Source organism: Serinus canaria, chromosome 17 (genome assembly GCF_022539315.1).
Source record: "Serinus canaria isolate serCan28SL12 chromosome 17, serCan2020, whole genome shotgun sequence".
NCBI classification, from domain to species: Eukaryota; Metazoa; Chordata; class Aves; order Passeriformes; family Fringillidae; genus Serinus; species Serinus canaria.
Window position 1 is genome coordinate 3,426,016 of NC_066330.1, and position 15,668 is coordinate 3,441,683.

Below are 15,668 nucleotides of genomic sequence, written 5' to 3' on the forward strand. Positions count from 1 at the left end.
ACTGGGATGGTGGGAGGTCCCTGCCCATGGATAATCCTGAACATCCTGAGCCATTCTGTGATTGTGATTTGTTGCTCCCAGCCTGGGATGAGCAGGGGAGGGAATGCTGCAGAAGGGCAGGGCGGTTCTGCAGAGGAGGTTTGCATCTTGCTGTCTGTAATTGTGGCTGTACCCTGTGCCATTAACTTTCAGAATTGGAGGTTTAAAAGGATTTAAAATAAGCTGGAACTTTGGAATCAATGGGACTGCAGTGCAGCAGCACACACAGCCCGGGGTGCAAATTCTTGCAGAGATAAAGTTGTGAAATAACCAGTGTCAGCAAGAGAGCCTGTAAAGCAATTCCAAAAAGAAAAAAAAATCAGAGAGAGAAAAAAACAACCAAAAACCTCCCAGTCTAGACACTTATATTTACAGCAGTGTTTATGTGAGATAGAGGAATGCCCCAGAAAACCAGATTTGTTTTCAATTTCTGCTTGTCTGATGAGAGGGCTCTGATGGGGGGGGGTCTGTCCTGTGCCCCCCGTGCTGGGGGAGCTCTGCTGGCCCAGAAAGCTGAAAGGTGATTCCTTGCTCTGTGTAGGTGAAGCAGCCTGCTGTTAACGAGGTGGTTTTGCTAATCCAGGCTGGAAACCCTGGTGTCTAATCCCCAGAGCAGCACTAACGAGTCTGTGGAGGTACCATGGCCCCAAGGACTGGGCTTTGATTCTTTTAATTAAAAGAAAATTAAGTTATTTTCTCTTGCTTTGAAGCCTGGGTGAAGTTTGCGAGCGGTGTGTGCTCGGTGACAGCTCTGGGATTGTGCCCTGTGACAAAAGCAGGGAGGAATCCACCCAAAGGCAGCTTGGCTCCTGTTGATCACATTAAGGGGGTGATTCACCCCCTTAATGGGTGGATTTCCTCAGGATTCGTGTTGCTTAGGTGTCTGTGAGGAATTTGCTGAAAAAGTGAAGAGTTGCCTAAAGATACCTTCAATTTATCACTGCATTTTGCAGTGAGGGTGTAAAAAGAAGGGAAGTTAATTGGCTGGCTCAGCAGATGAAGGATGTAGGTGATGCAGCTGGAAAAATGAAGCAGGTTTTTATTTTTCTCTCCTTAAGCCCCCGTGCTGCCAGGAGCAAGACCATTTGGAGTCCTCAGGCTTCAGAATCCCTGGTGATTTTGGATTAAAAAAAAAATCTATTTTTTGCTGTAGCCAAAGGCAGGGTGTTTTAAAAGAGAAACTTGATGTTGCTCTGCCAGTCAACCTTGCTGGATAACCAAAGGTTTGGAGGGAATATTGTAAATCCTCCAGATTGGATAGGGATCTTCCTCCATCCCAGGTTGTTCCAAGCCCTGTCCAGCCTTCCAGGGACACTTCTGGGGATGGAGCAGCCACATCTTCTCTGGGCAGGGCCTCCCCACCCTCACAGAGAAGAATTCCCTCCCAATATCCCATCTGACCCTGCCCTCTGCCATTCAAAGCCATCCCCCTTGTCCTGCTGCTGTGACTCGTGTCCCTTCTGCAGGGATCCAAGTGGGGTCGTGCTGGAAAGGGTTAAATGTTCCACACTGGGCTTCTGTGCAGCATCAGCTGTAATTCACATTTGCCTTCACCTTGAAAGGGAAACGTCCTGGCTTGAGCTTTGCAGCCCTTCTGCAGGGTTACTTTGGGAGAAAGTTGTTTTTCCAAGGGGGCCTTGTGTTCCTGGAGGGCAGCTGAGAACACAGGAGCCCTCGCTGGGCACCAGAGCCTGAATCCTCAGAAAGAATTGAGGATAATCCAGATAAAATCCTGCCTGCTTCTCACTCCCTGCTTGTAGGAGTGCCAGGGGTGGGATGGTCAGGATGGATGGAGAGCAGAGATCTCTGAAGCCAGGGCTTGGAATTTGGGATTTATTGCCAAGGGTGCAGGGCCCTGCTGGGAGCTGCCAGGAAAGAGAAGGAAAGAGAGAGAAGGCAAGAGTGTGGTAAAAGGGATGAGAGAGAGAAGAATTAAAGCAAAAGGGAAAGAGAGAATGAAGTTCCCATTACAATACAATAAATCTTCTGTGCTGAATATTCTAATTCTCACTAACCAATCTAGTACAAAATACAAATCCTATAGCATTTACATACAGCCTATAAGAATCATTACATTATCATATTGTGTTACATTTTAAACCCTAAAAACTCCTCTTTGGACCCCTTCTGCTACCCCAAAAACTCCTCTTTGGAAACCCCAAAACCTCCTGTTTGGACCCCTTCTGCTAACCCTAAAAACTACTCTTTGGAAACCCCAAAAACTCCTGTTTGGACCCCTTCTGCTAACCCTAAAAACTACTCTTTGGAAACCCTAAAACCTCCTCTTTGGAAACCCCAAAACCTCCACTTTGGAAACCCCAAAAACTCCTCTTTGGAAACCCCAAAACCTCCTCTTTGGAAACCCCAAAACCTCCTCTTTGGAAACCCTACAAACTCCTCTTTGGGCCCTCCTGCCAAGCCAGCAGGGTCTGCTCTGCCCTTGGAGCTGCCTGCAAGCAGAGGGTGTTGTTTCATCATTACCTTCTGGCCACACCATTGTTTTCCAGCTGTTCAGTAACTAAAGTATCTCAAATCTTGCTTTCATTTCAATCTCTCTGATAGTTTCCACATTCTCAAAATCTTTTGCCAGGCAATCCTGTCTGTAAGGCTTTCCTGTTTCATCTTCCCCAACGCCTGCCCCGTTGCCTTGCACTGAGCTCAGGAAATCCCAGTTGTAATTTGTGCCTGTCTCACTGACTTTCCCCCTCCTTTTCTCTCCTTTTTCTCCCCCAGTTCCTGTGTTTGAAGAACATCCGGACCTTCCTCAAGGTGTGCCACGACAAGTTTGGGCTGAGGAACAGCGACCTCTTTGACCCCTTTGACCTCTTTGACGTGCGGGATTTCGGGAAGGTGAGAGTTACCTCCGAGCTCCTGGGGAGGGGTGGCTCTGCCCCTGGGTTTGGGATGACAACACAAAGGTTTGGGATGAAAACACAAAGGTTTTGTGGTTTTCTGAGCAGCCTCTGGGAATTGGGCACCAGTTCCCCTGTGCTTGTGGTGTGTTTAGGATTCTGCTGTGTCCTCGGTGTATTTAGGGGTTAAACCCCTAAATTTAGGGGTTAAAAACCTAAAACAGATTGATTCTGCTGTTTGCTCAGTGAAGGGTGACCAAGCCTTCAAGTTTTCTGCTTCAGATGGAAAACTCTCAGGGATCAGTCTCTAAAGGATGTGACCTGTGGTATTGCTTTTCACTGGGGGTCACCACATGTGGAATTTGCAGGTAACTCTGATGTGGGAAGAGATGAGAATCTTGACTTCATGTTTCAGAAGGTGGATTTATTATTTTGTGATGTAGATTATATGAAAAGAAAATGATATATTAAAGCTACACTGAAGAATAGAAGGAGGATTTCATTAGAAGGCTTGAAAGGAATAGAAAGGAGTGATAAAATCTTGTGACTCTCAGAGAGTCTGAGACAGCCAGACTGTGATTGGGCATTAATTAAAAACAACCCCATGAGACCAATCACAGATGCACCTGTTGCATTCCACAGCAGCAGATAATTATTGTTTACATTTAGTTTTTGAGTCTTCTCAGCTTCTTAAGAGAAAAATCTTAGCAAAAAGATTTTTCATGACATATATCCATAGCAGTGACCCATGTGTTTTTGAGAAGAACCAAACCCTGCCTGGGGCCCACACCTTGCTCAGCCCTTCCCCATCTGCTGCCACCTGTGCAGAGCAAAATAAACTTTGCTGAAATCACCCCTGATTTTTGTCTCGTGGCCACTGAGTGTCTGTGGGGTGGAATGAGTGCCCTGAGCTTCTCAGAAATGTGATGGTTAGCACCAAATACCAAACTAGGAAAAGCTCTGCCTGGTTTTGACAAGTGGCTCTTGTTCTTTGACACCAACTGCATCAGGGCTGATGGATACAGGGCTCAGGGCAGCCATTACCCAGGACAATTGCTATATTCTTCAGCAGAAAAGGTGATAAAAGATTTATTAAAGCTCTGTATTGTTTTACCTGTTTCGAGCTGCCAGACATAAGCTGCTGGAAGGCATCTTCCCTTCTGGTTACCCAAGGAGTAGATTTTCACTGCTGATGGGGTTATATTATTTGATATTTATTGCCTAATTTATTTCTGGACCATTATGTGGAATGTGCAATTGCAGTGCCTTGTTTTATGAGGTTTTTTTTGATTTATGGAATACAAGAAGGCAGTTGTTGTTCTGGGAATATGAATGCACAGAAGGAACCTTCTGGGCTGGGGAAGGAACTGCTGCTAATTAAAATGCTGCTTTATTGTCACATTGTCTCTTGCTTTGTGCAGCTTCAAATTGCCTCTGATGCCTGGTGTTAAACAGGGCTGGAACACATCAGCTGATGAGCACAGTTTGCTTTTCCTTGTTCTGCTCTTCCCTCCCCCTGGTCACTTTTTGGGGCTGCATTCACCTTTGTGACTGGAGGAGGTGATTGGCCACTCCCTCTTTGCTCAGGGCAATCTGGTTTTTTAGGAGACTGGGGAAAGAAATGTGTCATAAACTTCCCAGAGATCCAAATGTGCTTTGTCGCCTGCATCGTGCTTGTTTTCACGTTGTTGTCATCCTCAGCCAGCCATAGAAAATGTGGGAAGCACAGACTCTCTGTACAAAAACCCAATTTTTTCTTCTTTATCAGCTCGGTGGAGCTATCAGCTGTCCAGCTCTGCACCACCCTAAATCCCTCTGGAAGCCTGTCAAAACATTCCCATTGTCTTCAGCACCTTTCATTCCCACTTTATCCTCAGATCTGCGTTCAACAGTGGCAAAGCAAATAAACAGGGAAAAATCTGCTGTTGACCAGAGCTCCCTTTCCCTTTGGAGTCACAGCAAGAGCAAAAGGAGCCTCTAATCCACCTCCCCACTGGCCAGACACAGACTTCACACACAGAAAATCCTTCCTGGAGCTCTTCACCCCCGAGATCAATGGTGTTTCTTGGTTACAAGACACTTACACCGTGGTGTAGGAGGCATTTCTGGTGGGACACAGTGACAGGGAGTTTAATTGCCATGGGGTTTTGGTGGAGTGGGGCTGGGTGTTTCCTTCCTGGATGCCACTGGGATCCAGAAAAGAGAGAGTTATTCCTCTCCTCCAAACCAAAAGGCCAAATTGGGACAGCAATTAGCAGCAGTTTTTGGGATGGCTGGGGTGTAATTACTGAGGAGAAAGGAGGGGACTTGGTGCCAACCTCTGCTTAAAGGGCTCTGAATCTTTGGGGTTTTTTAGTGTCAGAAAACCACTGGTGCTTTAAAAGAGGCTGAAAAATCAGATCCCTCAGTGCTGCCTTGCCCAGCTGTTATTCTGAGAGAGCTTTCCATGTTTCCATCTCTCCTTTTGGCTCCTGCAAGGAGGAGCTGCCATGGGAGCAGTGGGGCCCCTTCCAGCCCTGCCTGGGGGCTCCCCAACTCCAGGTTTGCTCCTGGCTTTGCTTCTTCCTTGTGTTTTAAGCTTCAGGAGGTGCTTTTTGCTGTCAGCAGGATCCAGCTGGTGAGATGGGATCATGAACCACGTGGGCTTCTCCAGCCAAAATCCCAGTGGAGCTGGGAGCTCCAGGTTGTGGGATTTGGGGGAATGGGGTGCCCAGGCTCTGCCAGCTGGGTGCATCCCATTCCCTGGGATCTGCAGTGTCCCCCAGCTCCCCAGGGCAGCCCAAAGGCCACTTCCAATTGCTCATGGCCAGCTGAAACTGCTGACAGGCAGCTCTTTGCCCCATGCCCAGTTTGTAAGCAATCCTGCTGGGCTGTGTTTCATGGCAGAGGTGAACTGACCTGAGATGCTGGTGCTTGTATTTCTACCCATTCCCCTTCAACAGATATATCAATTATTTTTGAATATCTGATCCCTTTAAGGTGGTTCAGGTCTCTCCATAAATCACCAGTGGCAGCTGCAGAAGTGATTTTTCCGTGGCTGCAGGATGCAGGAGTCAAAGCCCAGTTAATATTGCCTCATGCCTAACTAGGGTCTGATTCTGTTAGTACAGCCTGGCTCTTGAAAAAGAAATAAAATAAAATTCTGGTGCCCATGTAGTGTGTGTTGTTACACATTGAGTAGCAGTGATGGTATAAAATCAAACTCTTATTGGACTTGCTAATTTATTGGCAGCCACTGTAATGACATAAAATGTACATAAATATGGATTAAACTCTTTATTACTCTATTAGTCAGCGTGATGGTAGCCAGGTTCATTAAAAGGAGTTACTCATTTTAAATAACTTGCAGTAATGTTCAATTTTTTTTAGAAGAAATATAGTTCAAATATTCATAAACCTGTGGAGCGTGCCATTTATTAGCCTCGCTCTCCTCTCTGCCCTCCTGACGTGGATTTCATCGCCCTGAATTCCTTTTGAAGTTCTTGCTCTCTTTGAAAAAGGCTTTTTTTTGGCAAGATTAGGGTCTTCCCTGCCCTGCCCCACAGATAGGAAACACTGCAGCTCTAAAAATGGAAGAGGGAAGCGATTCACAGGGCAGCTGAAGGAGGAGGAGGTGCTGGGACCCAGATTAAAATCCTGTTTTCCACTCTGCTTCTGCTCCAGAGGTTGAAGAGGGGAACCTGGCTGGGGTGACATCCACCACACCCCCAACCCTGCTTTTACCACTTGGAGCATCCATGGCAATGCCCAAATCTCCAGAACAGCTCCAGCACGGCATCAAAACAGCCAAAAACATCAGCCAGAGACTGCACCCACCCCAGAGCTGGAGCAGGGCTTGGAGCAGGCTCTGGATCAATTCTTCCTCCCAGCTGAACCCAGGGGGATTTTGGCTGGTGTGTGGCAAGGCCAAGGCTCAAAGGAGATTTATTTTGGGGGGCTGAAGTGCCAGGGAGGTGCCCTGAGCCTGGCACAGTGGCAGTGCCAAGAGCTGCCTTGGAGGGGGACTGAGAGCAGGGTTAAACAAAAGGGTGTCCTTTATAAATTTGGGGTAATTGTTCCAAAACTCCTCCAGATCTTCAGGGTGGTTTTGAGTGTTGCCTTCCTCCTGCTGGTGGGCTGGTGTGGATCCCTCCTGGCAAGCCCTGGGGGGATCCAGGCTGTCCTCACCGGGTGCTCCTTGTCCCCAAGTGAGGGATTCCCCCTGTGCAATCCATGGGATGGGTTGGGACAGCTCTGAGCTGCCCCAGTCCCTTCCTGTCACACCCCAAATGCTGCCAGAGGGTCAGAAAACTCCAATTTCTGTTTGCTTTCAGACAGGAGGGTGGGGAGTGCTGTCAGAATTATTTAAGGGATTCATAACCGAGAGTTGGTGCTTGCTGTTTCTGTTTCTCTGCTGAGAATTCCCCTCCCTGCAGCATCTCTAACCCCATCGAGGAGCCTCCAGCCCTGCAGCAGTGTTTTAAAAGGTGCCTTTTTAGCACAGTTTGGGCAGAGAAAAGGGAGGGATTTATATGAATTAATATAAAAAGGCAGTATTTTTAAAGCAGTGTTTTTAAGGGTGTCTTTTAAAAACAGTTTGGGCAGAGAAAAGGGAGGGATTTATATAAATTAATATAAAAACTGCAGAAATTCCAGACCTACAGCTGCTGTGAGCCCTGTGCCAGCTGTGACCTGCTGCTGCTGCTGTTTTGGAGCAGCTCCTCCTCTCTCATTTTGACTTTCAGGGGGTTTTTCTGCCCCCCTGCAGCCAAGGGCACATTAAGAGCTGTGTGTTTTCCCTCTGCATGAAGCAGCAGTGTCTGGGAGCAGAGCAGGGCTGGGTGTCCCACCCCAGCCCTGCCCCTTGTTTTTACAAATCCCAGAGGTCCTGGCAGGAGTTTCCCGTGTTGTGGTGGCTGTGCCAGCTCCTCAGATGGCTCTGTGGCATTGGCTGTGTGCCCAGGGGGATCCTGTGGCAGCTGGGAGCATCTCAGATTGCTGTGTCACCAGGGTGGGTGGGGAGGGAAATGAGGAGAGTTCTCCAAAAAAAGGGTGTGGATGTTTTATGTTTGTTTGGTTTTTTTTTTTTTTTTTTTGGAATTCCCAAGGGAGCAGCAGAGTAACTGGCCTGCCATGAGATTTTTTTTGAAGAAACACACTTAACTCCTTGCCTGCCTTGGTGACTGAGCCACATACTCACCCTGTGCCCACACCAGGGTTTTCCCCAGAGCCTTTGGGACTGCAGTTCTGCCTGAGGGAGAATTCCCAGCTCTGGGAAGTGCAGGGCAAGGTGGGGAAGGCAGCCCTGGATGCCTGTGCAGGGCTGTGCCTGCCCACAGCTGATGATTAACCCCACTGCAGGAGCTCTGGGTGATGTTCTGCTGGTTTTTGGTGCCTTCTGGAGGTTTGGGCATTGCCATGGATGCTCCAAGTGGCAAAAGCACACAGAGGGGATGTGGGGGATGTCACCCCAGCCAGGTTCCCCTCTTCAGCCTCTCTTGGTTTTAAAATGTGCACATCTCTGCAGGAGTGGAGCTTTGGGGAGTGTTCTCAAGAAAAAAAAAAAATTAAAAAAAAAAGAGGAAAGATTGTTCCCCTTCCAGAGAATTTACTCAGACATTGCAGAGTGCACTGGGAGGAAAAGTGGGAGGATTTTTTGCAGACTCTGGGGGTGATTTCCTGTGACAAACTCTGCTCAAAGACAAAACACAACTGGAGGTTGTGCTGGGGGGACTGATGGAAATAAAAGCTTGGAGAGGCAGGGTGTGAGACAGATCCTGCCTGTACCTGAGCCTGATGGAGTGCAGCAGAGAGGAACTCGCTCTTCCAAGCCAGTGGGCTGCAAAGATGATGGGGGGAAAAAATGGAATTTATTTCTTTCATGCAGAAATAGTCCCTGTACAGAGAGATTTATCAAAGGGACCTCTGTGCTCCAGCAGCAGGGCTGAGCTCACAGCTCGCTGCAGATGTGAGCTGAGCTGACTGAGTGCCACTTTCAGCAGCTCTGAGTAACCATTGTGCAGTGTCCTGACCTCCCCAGGCCAGCCCTGCTCCCAGGCTGGCCTCTCACAAGCCAGACTTGCACAGAAAATGAAGTTTTATTTAAAAAAAAATGAATTTTCTGGGCTTTGGAATGAAGCTGGCCAGAGATGGATCCTCCAACATCTGGGTTTGTCTGGTTCTGTTCCCTTTTTCAGCTGGGATGCTCCATCCTGTTAAAATCGAGATGATTTTATGTGTATTCAGAGGATGCAGCAGTTGGGGTGCTCTGATTTTTGTAGGTGCAGATAGATGGCAGCTGTTCTGTGATAATCTGGTTTTTGGGGGCTGAGGGCCCAGTGGGATTGGGCTTCAATGTCTGTTTCTTCATTACAAGAGCAGAGATTTATTCTTCATAAAAGAACAGAGATTTTTTCATAAAAGAGCAGAGATTTGTTACTCACTGGGAGTGTCTGAGGCAGGACCCTGAGCTGAATTTGCTTGTCTGGGAACACAAAAAGCCCCAGTGACCTCCAGGAGGGGCTGAAGGAGCTGGGCCTGGCTCACCAGCCCCATGGTGGATCTGGAAATCAGAAATTTCATGTGAAACCACTCCTGCATGGGAGGATGGAGAGCTGGGAAGGGCAGGAGGTTTTGGTTGAAGTCCAACCTGCAGGGATCCTGTCAAGGGCTCTTGCCTGGGGGCCTCACTTGGCTCTGGGTGTTTGCTCAGCCCTTTTCCTCATCCAGCCAAGTCTCCCTGGGAGCTCTGCTGCCCTCCCTCCCCCTCCCCCTTTTTTTATTTATTTCCCCCCCCCCACCATAATATTGTTCTAATTACTGGAGTGTGAAGAATTGACTCCTAAAATGCCTCTTGGCAAATTCCATTTGTGCCTGTCCTGGGACCAGACCTCCCCATCCCAGCCAAACTGGGACATGGGGCTCCTTCCTCTGGCTGGGGATCCTAAAATCCATCAGGAGGTGGGAAAGGGAGCAGAAAAGGAGGGGTTTGGGGAGGGCAGAGGGTTAGCAGGTGTTTGCTGCCATCCTGCAGGGCTGTGTCCTTTCTCCTGGGGAGCTGCCAGATGTGGGTTTGTGTTTTTTTGGGGCTAAAGAGGGACAGGCTGGGCCAGCTGTGGGTGCAGAGCTCTGAGAGGGGGCTCAGGGAAGGGCTTGGCAGGGGCTGAGGGTTTTGGGGTGCCCAGCCCTGAGCCCTGCAGGGAGCAGAGGTTTTTGGGATGTTTTTTTGGGGCCTTTCCCTCCTCACCTTGGCTGTCCCTTGAGGAAGGGATTCCTGGCTCTTCTGGACCTTCTGCTCCCTGGCTGCAGCATGGACTTGCAGAGGATTCAGGGGCTGTGCTTTAGGTACTTTCAAAGTGAATTATTTGAATTATTTTAAAACCAGCACTACTGTAAGGCTGTTCCTGGAGGTTTGGGGGTTTTCTGGTTTTTTTTGATTTTTTTTTTCAAGTGAGAAAGGAGCACCTTGTGCAATGCTTCAGGCTTTTTCTGCATTTTCAAGGGCATAAAAACCTGGAAAATGACACTGAAAATTCAGGTAATGAGTAATTGCAAGGTTTGTAGGATTGAGAAGAATGCCAGGGAGGAGGTTTAGTTCAGAGTGCTGGACCAGCTCCTGGTTCCAGAGCACTTGTGGTGGATCCAGTGAGGAGAATTGTGCAGGAAAATGACAAATTTTGTCATTTCAGAGCCCTGAGCCTGCAGCAGGGCTGGGATGGAGAGGGGAAGAGGACAGAGGGAAGCATGGTGGCTTTGGCTGCCCTGGCATCTCCTCCTTTGGGGTGAAGCCCTGCAGGAATCCTGCTGGAAGGGTGGATTTGGGGCTGCACAGGCATTTGGATGGATCCCAGCTGGTTTTTCTGGACCAGGGAGCCCAGACTCCTCCCCATGACTGGGCTGTGTCTGGGACAGGACAGGGGACACTTGTGTGACAACATCCCCATCCTCTGTGCCCCTCGCTGGGGGCCTGGCAGAGGGGTGCCCCAGCCTCCATCTCCCACTGGGGGCACCTCTCCCACCTCCCCAGCTGCTCTGGGGACATCCAGGGCTTCCAGTGTCCCCTGCAGGAGCACTGGGCACCCCCCTGACTCCTTTTTTTAGTGGTGGACCTGGCAGGGGACACTTTGTGACAACATCCCCATCCTCTGTGCCCCTCGCTGGGGGCCTGGCAGAGGGGTGCCCCAGCCTCCATCTCCCACTGGGGATGTGCTGGGGGCACCTCTCCCACCTCCCCAGCTGCTCTGGGGACATCCAGGGCTTCCAGTGTCCCCTGCAGGAGCACTGGGTACCCCCTTGACTCCTTATTTTAGTGATGGACCTGGCAGGGCTGGGTGGATGCTCGGGCTGGGTGGTCCTGGGGGTCTTTTCCCAGCTCAGGGATTGCATGGATGTGTGATTTTAATGCTCCTCTCCTCTCTCCATGGCTCACAGAAGGGCAGTTACCCTTCAGAGGAGCAGCAGAGCCTGAACCTGGCCCAGCTCTCCCCCCTGCTCTGGCAGCTCAGCACTTCTCACCTTGCTGAGGGGGGAGTTTACAGAGCAAGGGAAGGTTCAGAGAGCCGGGCAGGGCTGCTCAGCTTTGGGATTCGTGTTTTCACACTGCCAGGGACCTCCAAAATGAGGGAAAGGGCAGTGCTGGGAAACCTGGAAGCATCTGAAATGGGATGCTGCTGCTTTCTGGAAGCAGAGTTCCGTGCTGGGAGCTGTTCCTTCCCTGAAGTCCCAGCCTGAGCTGCAGCAGACACTTCCAGCAGGGCTGACAGGTGAAAATGGCCCCAAACCCATCTGACTCCAGGCACTTCACTCTCCCCAGCTGCTTTTCCAGCTCTGCCCTGCCACAGGAAGGCTGTAAGGAGGGAAGAATCAATGAAAATGAAGTTCCTGGTGGGGTGGGAGCTGTCTGGAGAGCAAGCAGATCTTTAGATCCTTGTGTCTCTTTTGTGGTTTCCCCTCCCTTCTATTTCTAGGTCCATTAAATCCATTTTTTACCTTGTTCTCCACTGAAACATAAATGAGTAAATGAGGTAACAAGGGCACACTTAAGGAAAAATGAGGCATGACCATAAATAGGAGTGACCCAGCTGAAAGGAAAGGAAGGTCAGGGCAGAGACATTACCCAGCTGTGTTCATTAAGGGTGCCAGGCTGCAATTCAGAATCCTGCTTCAGGACTTAGGAAATTACTTGGAGAGAGATGAGAGCTGCCAGAAATGGAGAGGGAAACGTTTTCCTTCCCGTTGTTTGCAGAGGGTGAAGTGGAAGAGGGTTTTTGATTTGTGGTGTGTGATTAGCTTGGAATTTTGGGGGGGAAAAAAACCCAAACATTTGAGGGGGGAAAGGAAGGCTCTGTTGGGGGAAGGCAGGGCTGTTTGATCTCCTGCCCCTTGGTATGTGAAAAGTGCCTCAAGGGGCAATTTGGAGCCTGAAATTTGGATTTGGGGTGCCAAGGCTGGGGCAGAATCTCCCCCCCCCCCATCTCTGGTGGTTTGTGCTTGAGGAATGCTGAAGGGAAGGGCATGGAGGTGTGCAGAAAACAGAAATAAGCTGGAGACAGACCAACTCCCTGCTCTGTTTTAAAAATTTATTAATAATTACACCCAGTTTATTAAAAAAAACCAGAAAATAAGACTTTCCTTTCCTTCTTCTCCTCTAAATCTGTTATATCACTTTTTAAAAATGTTCAATTTCCCCTAACTGTTAAAAAAAACATATTTTTTAAACTATATAAATTCATTAACCTAACACATCTAAACCACAAAAATACAAAACTTTAGTCAGCACTAATGCACAAGGTACATTAATCCCATCAAAACATGTAAAACCAAAATCTATTTCTATTACCAGTACAACAAAAAAAATCCCAAAATTTCACTTTAATAAAAACTAAAGTAAACCTAACTAAAAATAAGTAAAAAAAACCACCCTATTGTAACTAACCCAAAACCCCCATACATTTTAATCATAAACTTCTTCCAAAGTAAATATTTTAAACTGAGAAGGTTTTGCAGGGCTGTTGGATGTGGTGGCTTTTCCCAGAATTTTGCTGCCTGTCACTGTCCCTGCTCCTGTCCCCCTGCCTGGAGCTCCCAGGTGTCCTGCCAGGTGATGGCAGGGAGAAAAGGCAGCACAGAAAAATTCCTCTTTGTGGCAGCAAAGCAGGAGAGTGGGGATTTATCTTGGAGATTAACTGGGCTGCTCTTCTCAGTTTGCCTTTCCTGCCACGGAATTCAGTCCTGTGAGCTCCACAGACCTGCAGAAGGTGAGGGGATAAAGCTGCTTAAATCCCCTTTTGGATTTGGGAGGGACAGTGGTAATTCCCCTGGTGATGAGGTTTATTTTTCTCCATTAGTACCTGGTTTTGAAGAGTTTCTTTTCTTCCCCCTGCTCAAGGCTGGGCTTTCAGAAAAGCCTCTTCTGGAGGAGACTTTGTGTGCACACACCACGTGAAGTCAGCAAGGGCTCAACTTCAAAGTGAGGCATGTGGATAAATATTATCCTGACTTGAGGCTACTATTTACTCTTTTTCTTCCAAAACAAAACACATTCACACATGCCTTCTCAAGACTTGGGATTAATTATTTTTTATTTTTTTTTAACCACTCTTTGTTCGCTCTGCTTTGCTCAGATGATCCCACCTCATCTGCCTCTCTCAGGTGGGTGGGGTTTGCAAAAATTTCAGCAGTTTTTGGATATTGAGGGGAAGATTGTGTAGCCAGGGCCAAAATCTTCCACCCTTAGGCTCAAAATCCTCTGCTCCTGTGTTTGTGTGGTTTCCATGGGTCACCAGAGTGGGATGGGAGAGCCCAGGGAGATGGAAAGCTGAAATTTGGAGGGTTGGGAGAAATTTGGTTCAGCTGAACATGAGTTATGCAAGTACTGGGTAGGATTCACTCCTTAGAAGTGCCTGCAACAGGCAAATCCCTGCATCCCAGGCGTCCAAAAAAAGCCACTTTCACTAAAAATCAGCCTGGTTAACTCTACCTCAAAAGCCTCAGGAGCAATTCCTGATATTCCAGACAATTCCTGGCTGTGGGATCACCGTCCCAGCTGGGTCTGCTCCGACCCCCCGTGCAGGGCAGAGCCTCCATGCATAGGAAATAACCCAATAAAACAATCCCATGCCATGTTTTATGTATGAGGAGGCTGTCAATAACCATCCATGTTTTTTAATGCCAGCTCTCTGGGTGCTGCTGCTCGTGGCTGATGACACCAATTAATTTGATTGTTTGGAAATAATCTCCAGCGCCGTGCGATTTGCACGGCCCCAGCCCTCCTGCTTTCTAATGATTTCTCTATTAATTTCCCTGCTGCCAAGAAGCTGGGGATGCCTTTCAAGTGGAAAGGGAAACATGACCTGATACCATGGATAAAATATTAGCCAGGGTGAATTAAATCCCTGTTAGCAGTGGTGGGACCCCAGCCCCTGAAGACACAGGAGCTGCTGGAGCGTGGCAGAGAGAAAAGAGCTGCACATGCTGCGTGTGGATGCACCAGTGTGGAGCAATAAGTTCTGGAACAGCTTTAAAATTAATGGAGGACCAGTGGGGTTTTTTGTCCCCTCCTGCCCCAGCTGGTTTTTGGCTGGTTAAAAAAGAGCTGACAGGGAGAAATTCAATGTCTGGGCCTCCCTGTGGGATGGGCTTGTCCCTCTGAGCTTTGCCTTGGTTCCTGTTTTTTGCTTTGATTTGAGGGTGGTGAACTCCTTGGCAGTGCTGCCTTTGTCACCTCGTGTCCACCTGAAGCTCCATGGAGGCTCTCCCCAACCTGCAGGGCAGTGCCATTAATTTTCCTGGTTTTCAGCATCACAAACCTCAAGCTGTGCTCAAACTTTGCCTTTTTATCCACCCATCTAGCAGAAATCCCCCCCCAAAAAAGGCTGATACACAAGATACACTCATCCCATCCCATCCAAAGCTCCTCATCCCATCCTATCCCAACTCATCCCAAACCTCCTCATCCCATCCAAACCTTCTCATCCCATCCCAAACCTTCTCATCCCATCCAAACTTCCTTATCTCATCCCATCCAAACTTCCTCATCCCATGGAATTTCTTCTCCATGCCTGGAATTTCTTCTTCATCCATGGAATTTCTTCTCCATCCATGGAATTTCTTCTCCATGCCTGGAATTTCTTCTCCATGCCTGGAATTTCTTCTCCATGGAAGTGCTGGCAGGGTCAGGGCTCCTGCAGGTTGTGGAGTTTGGAATGTGTGACCTGAATGTGTCACCCCCACACGGGTGGCTTGGATTGATTTTTGGTTTTTTGGAGCGGGGGAGGGCAGGAAGAAGAGGAGAAGAGGCAGGATGGGCAGGATTTGCTGTCAGGGAAGGCTCAGCTCACCCAGGGGCTCTTGGGGTGAGGTGTTCCTGTGTGATTGTCTGTGGTACAGGAGCAGCCTGGCTGTTGGGGTGAGGTGTTCCTGTGTGATTGTGGTACAGGAGCAGCCTGGCTGTTGGGGTGAGGTGTTCCTGTGTGATTGTGGTACAGGAGCAGCCTGGCTGTTGGGGTGAGGTGTTCCTGTGTGATTGTCTGTGGTACAGGACCAGCCTGGCTGTTGGGGTGAGGTGTTCCTGTGTGATTGTGGTACAGGAGCAGCCTGGCTGTTGGGGTGAGGTGTTCCTGTGTGATTGTGGTACAGGAGCAGCCTGGCTGTTGGGGTGAGGTGTTCCTGTGTGATTGTCTGTGGTACAGGAGCAGCCTGGCTGTTGGGGTGAGGTGTTCCTGTGTGATTGTCTGTGGTACAGGAGCAGCCTGGCTGTTGGGGTGAGGTGTTCCTGTGTGATTGTGGTACAGGAGCAGC

At 48.8% G+C, this 15,668-nt stretch overlaps 1 protein-coding gene across 2 annotated transcripts in view; it reads left to right on the forward strand.

Annotated features, from left to right (window-relative positions):
• The window catches only part of VAV2 (vav guanine nucleotide exchange factor 2), a 110,219-nt gene that overhangs the window by 22,349 nt on the left and 72,202 nt on the right, over nt 1–15,668 (forward strand). For both annotated transcript variants that reach the window (XM_050981152.1, XM_030230146.2), the window contains exon 2: nt 2,773–2,889. In XM_050981152.1, the coding sequence (XP_050837109.1) occupies nt 2,773–2,889 (117 nt within the window). The remainder of the gene's footprint in view (nt 1–2,772; nt 2,890–15,668) is intronic.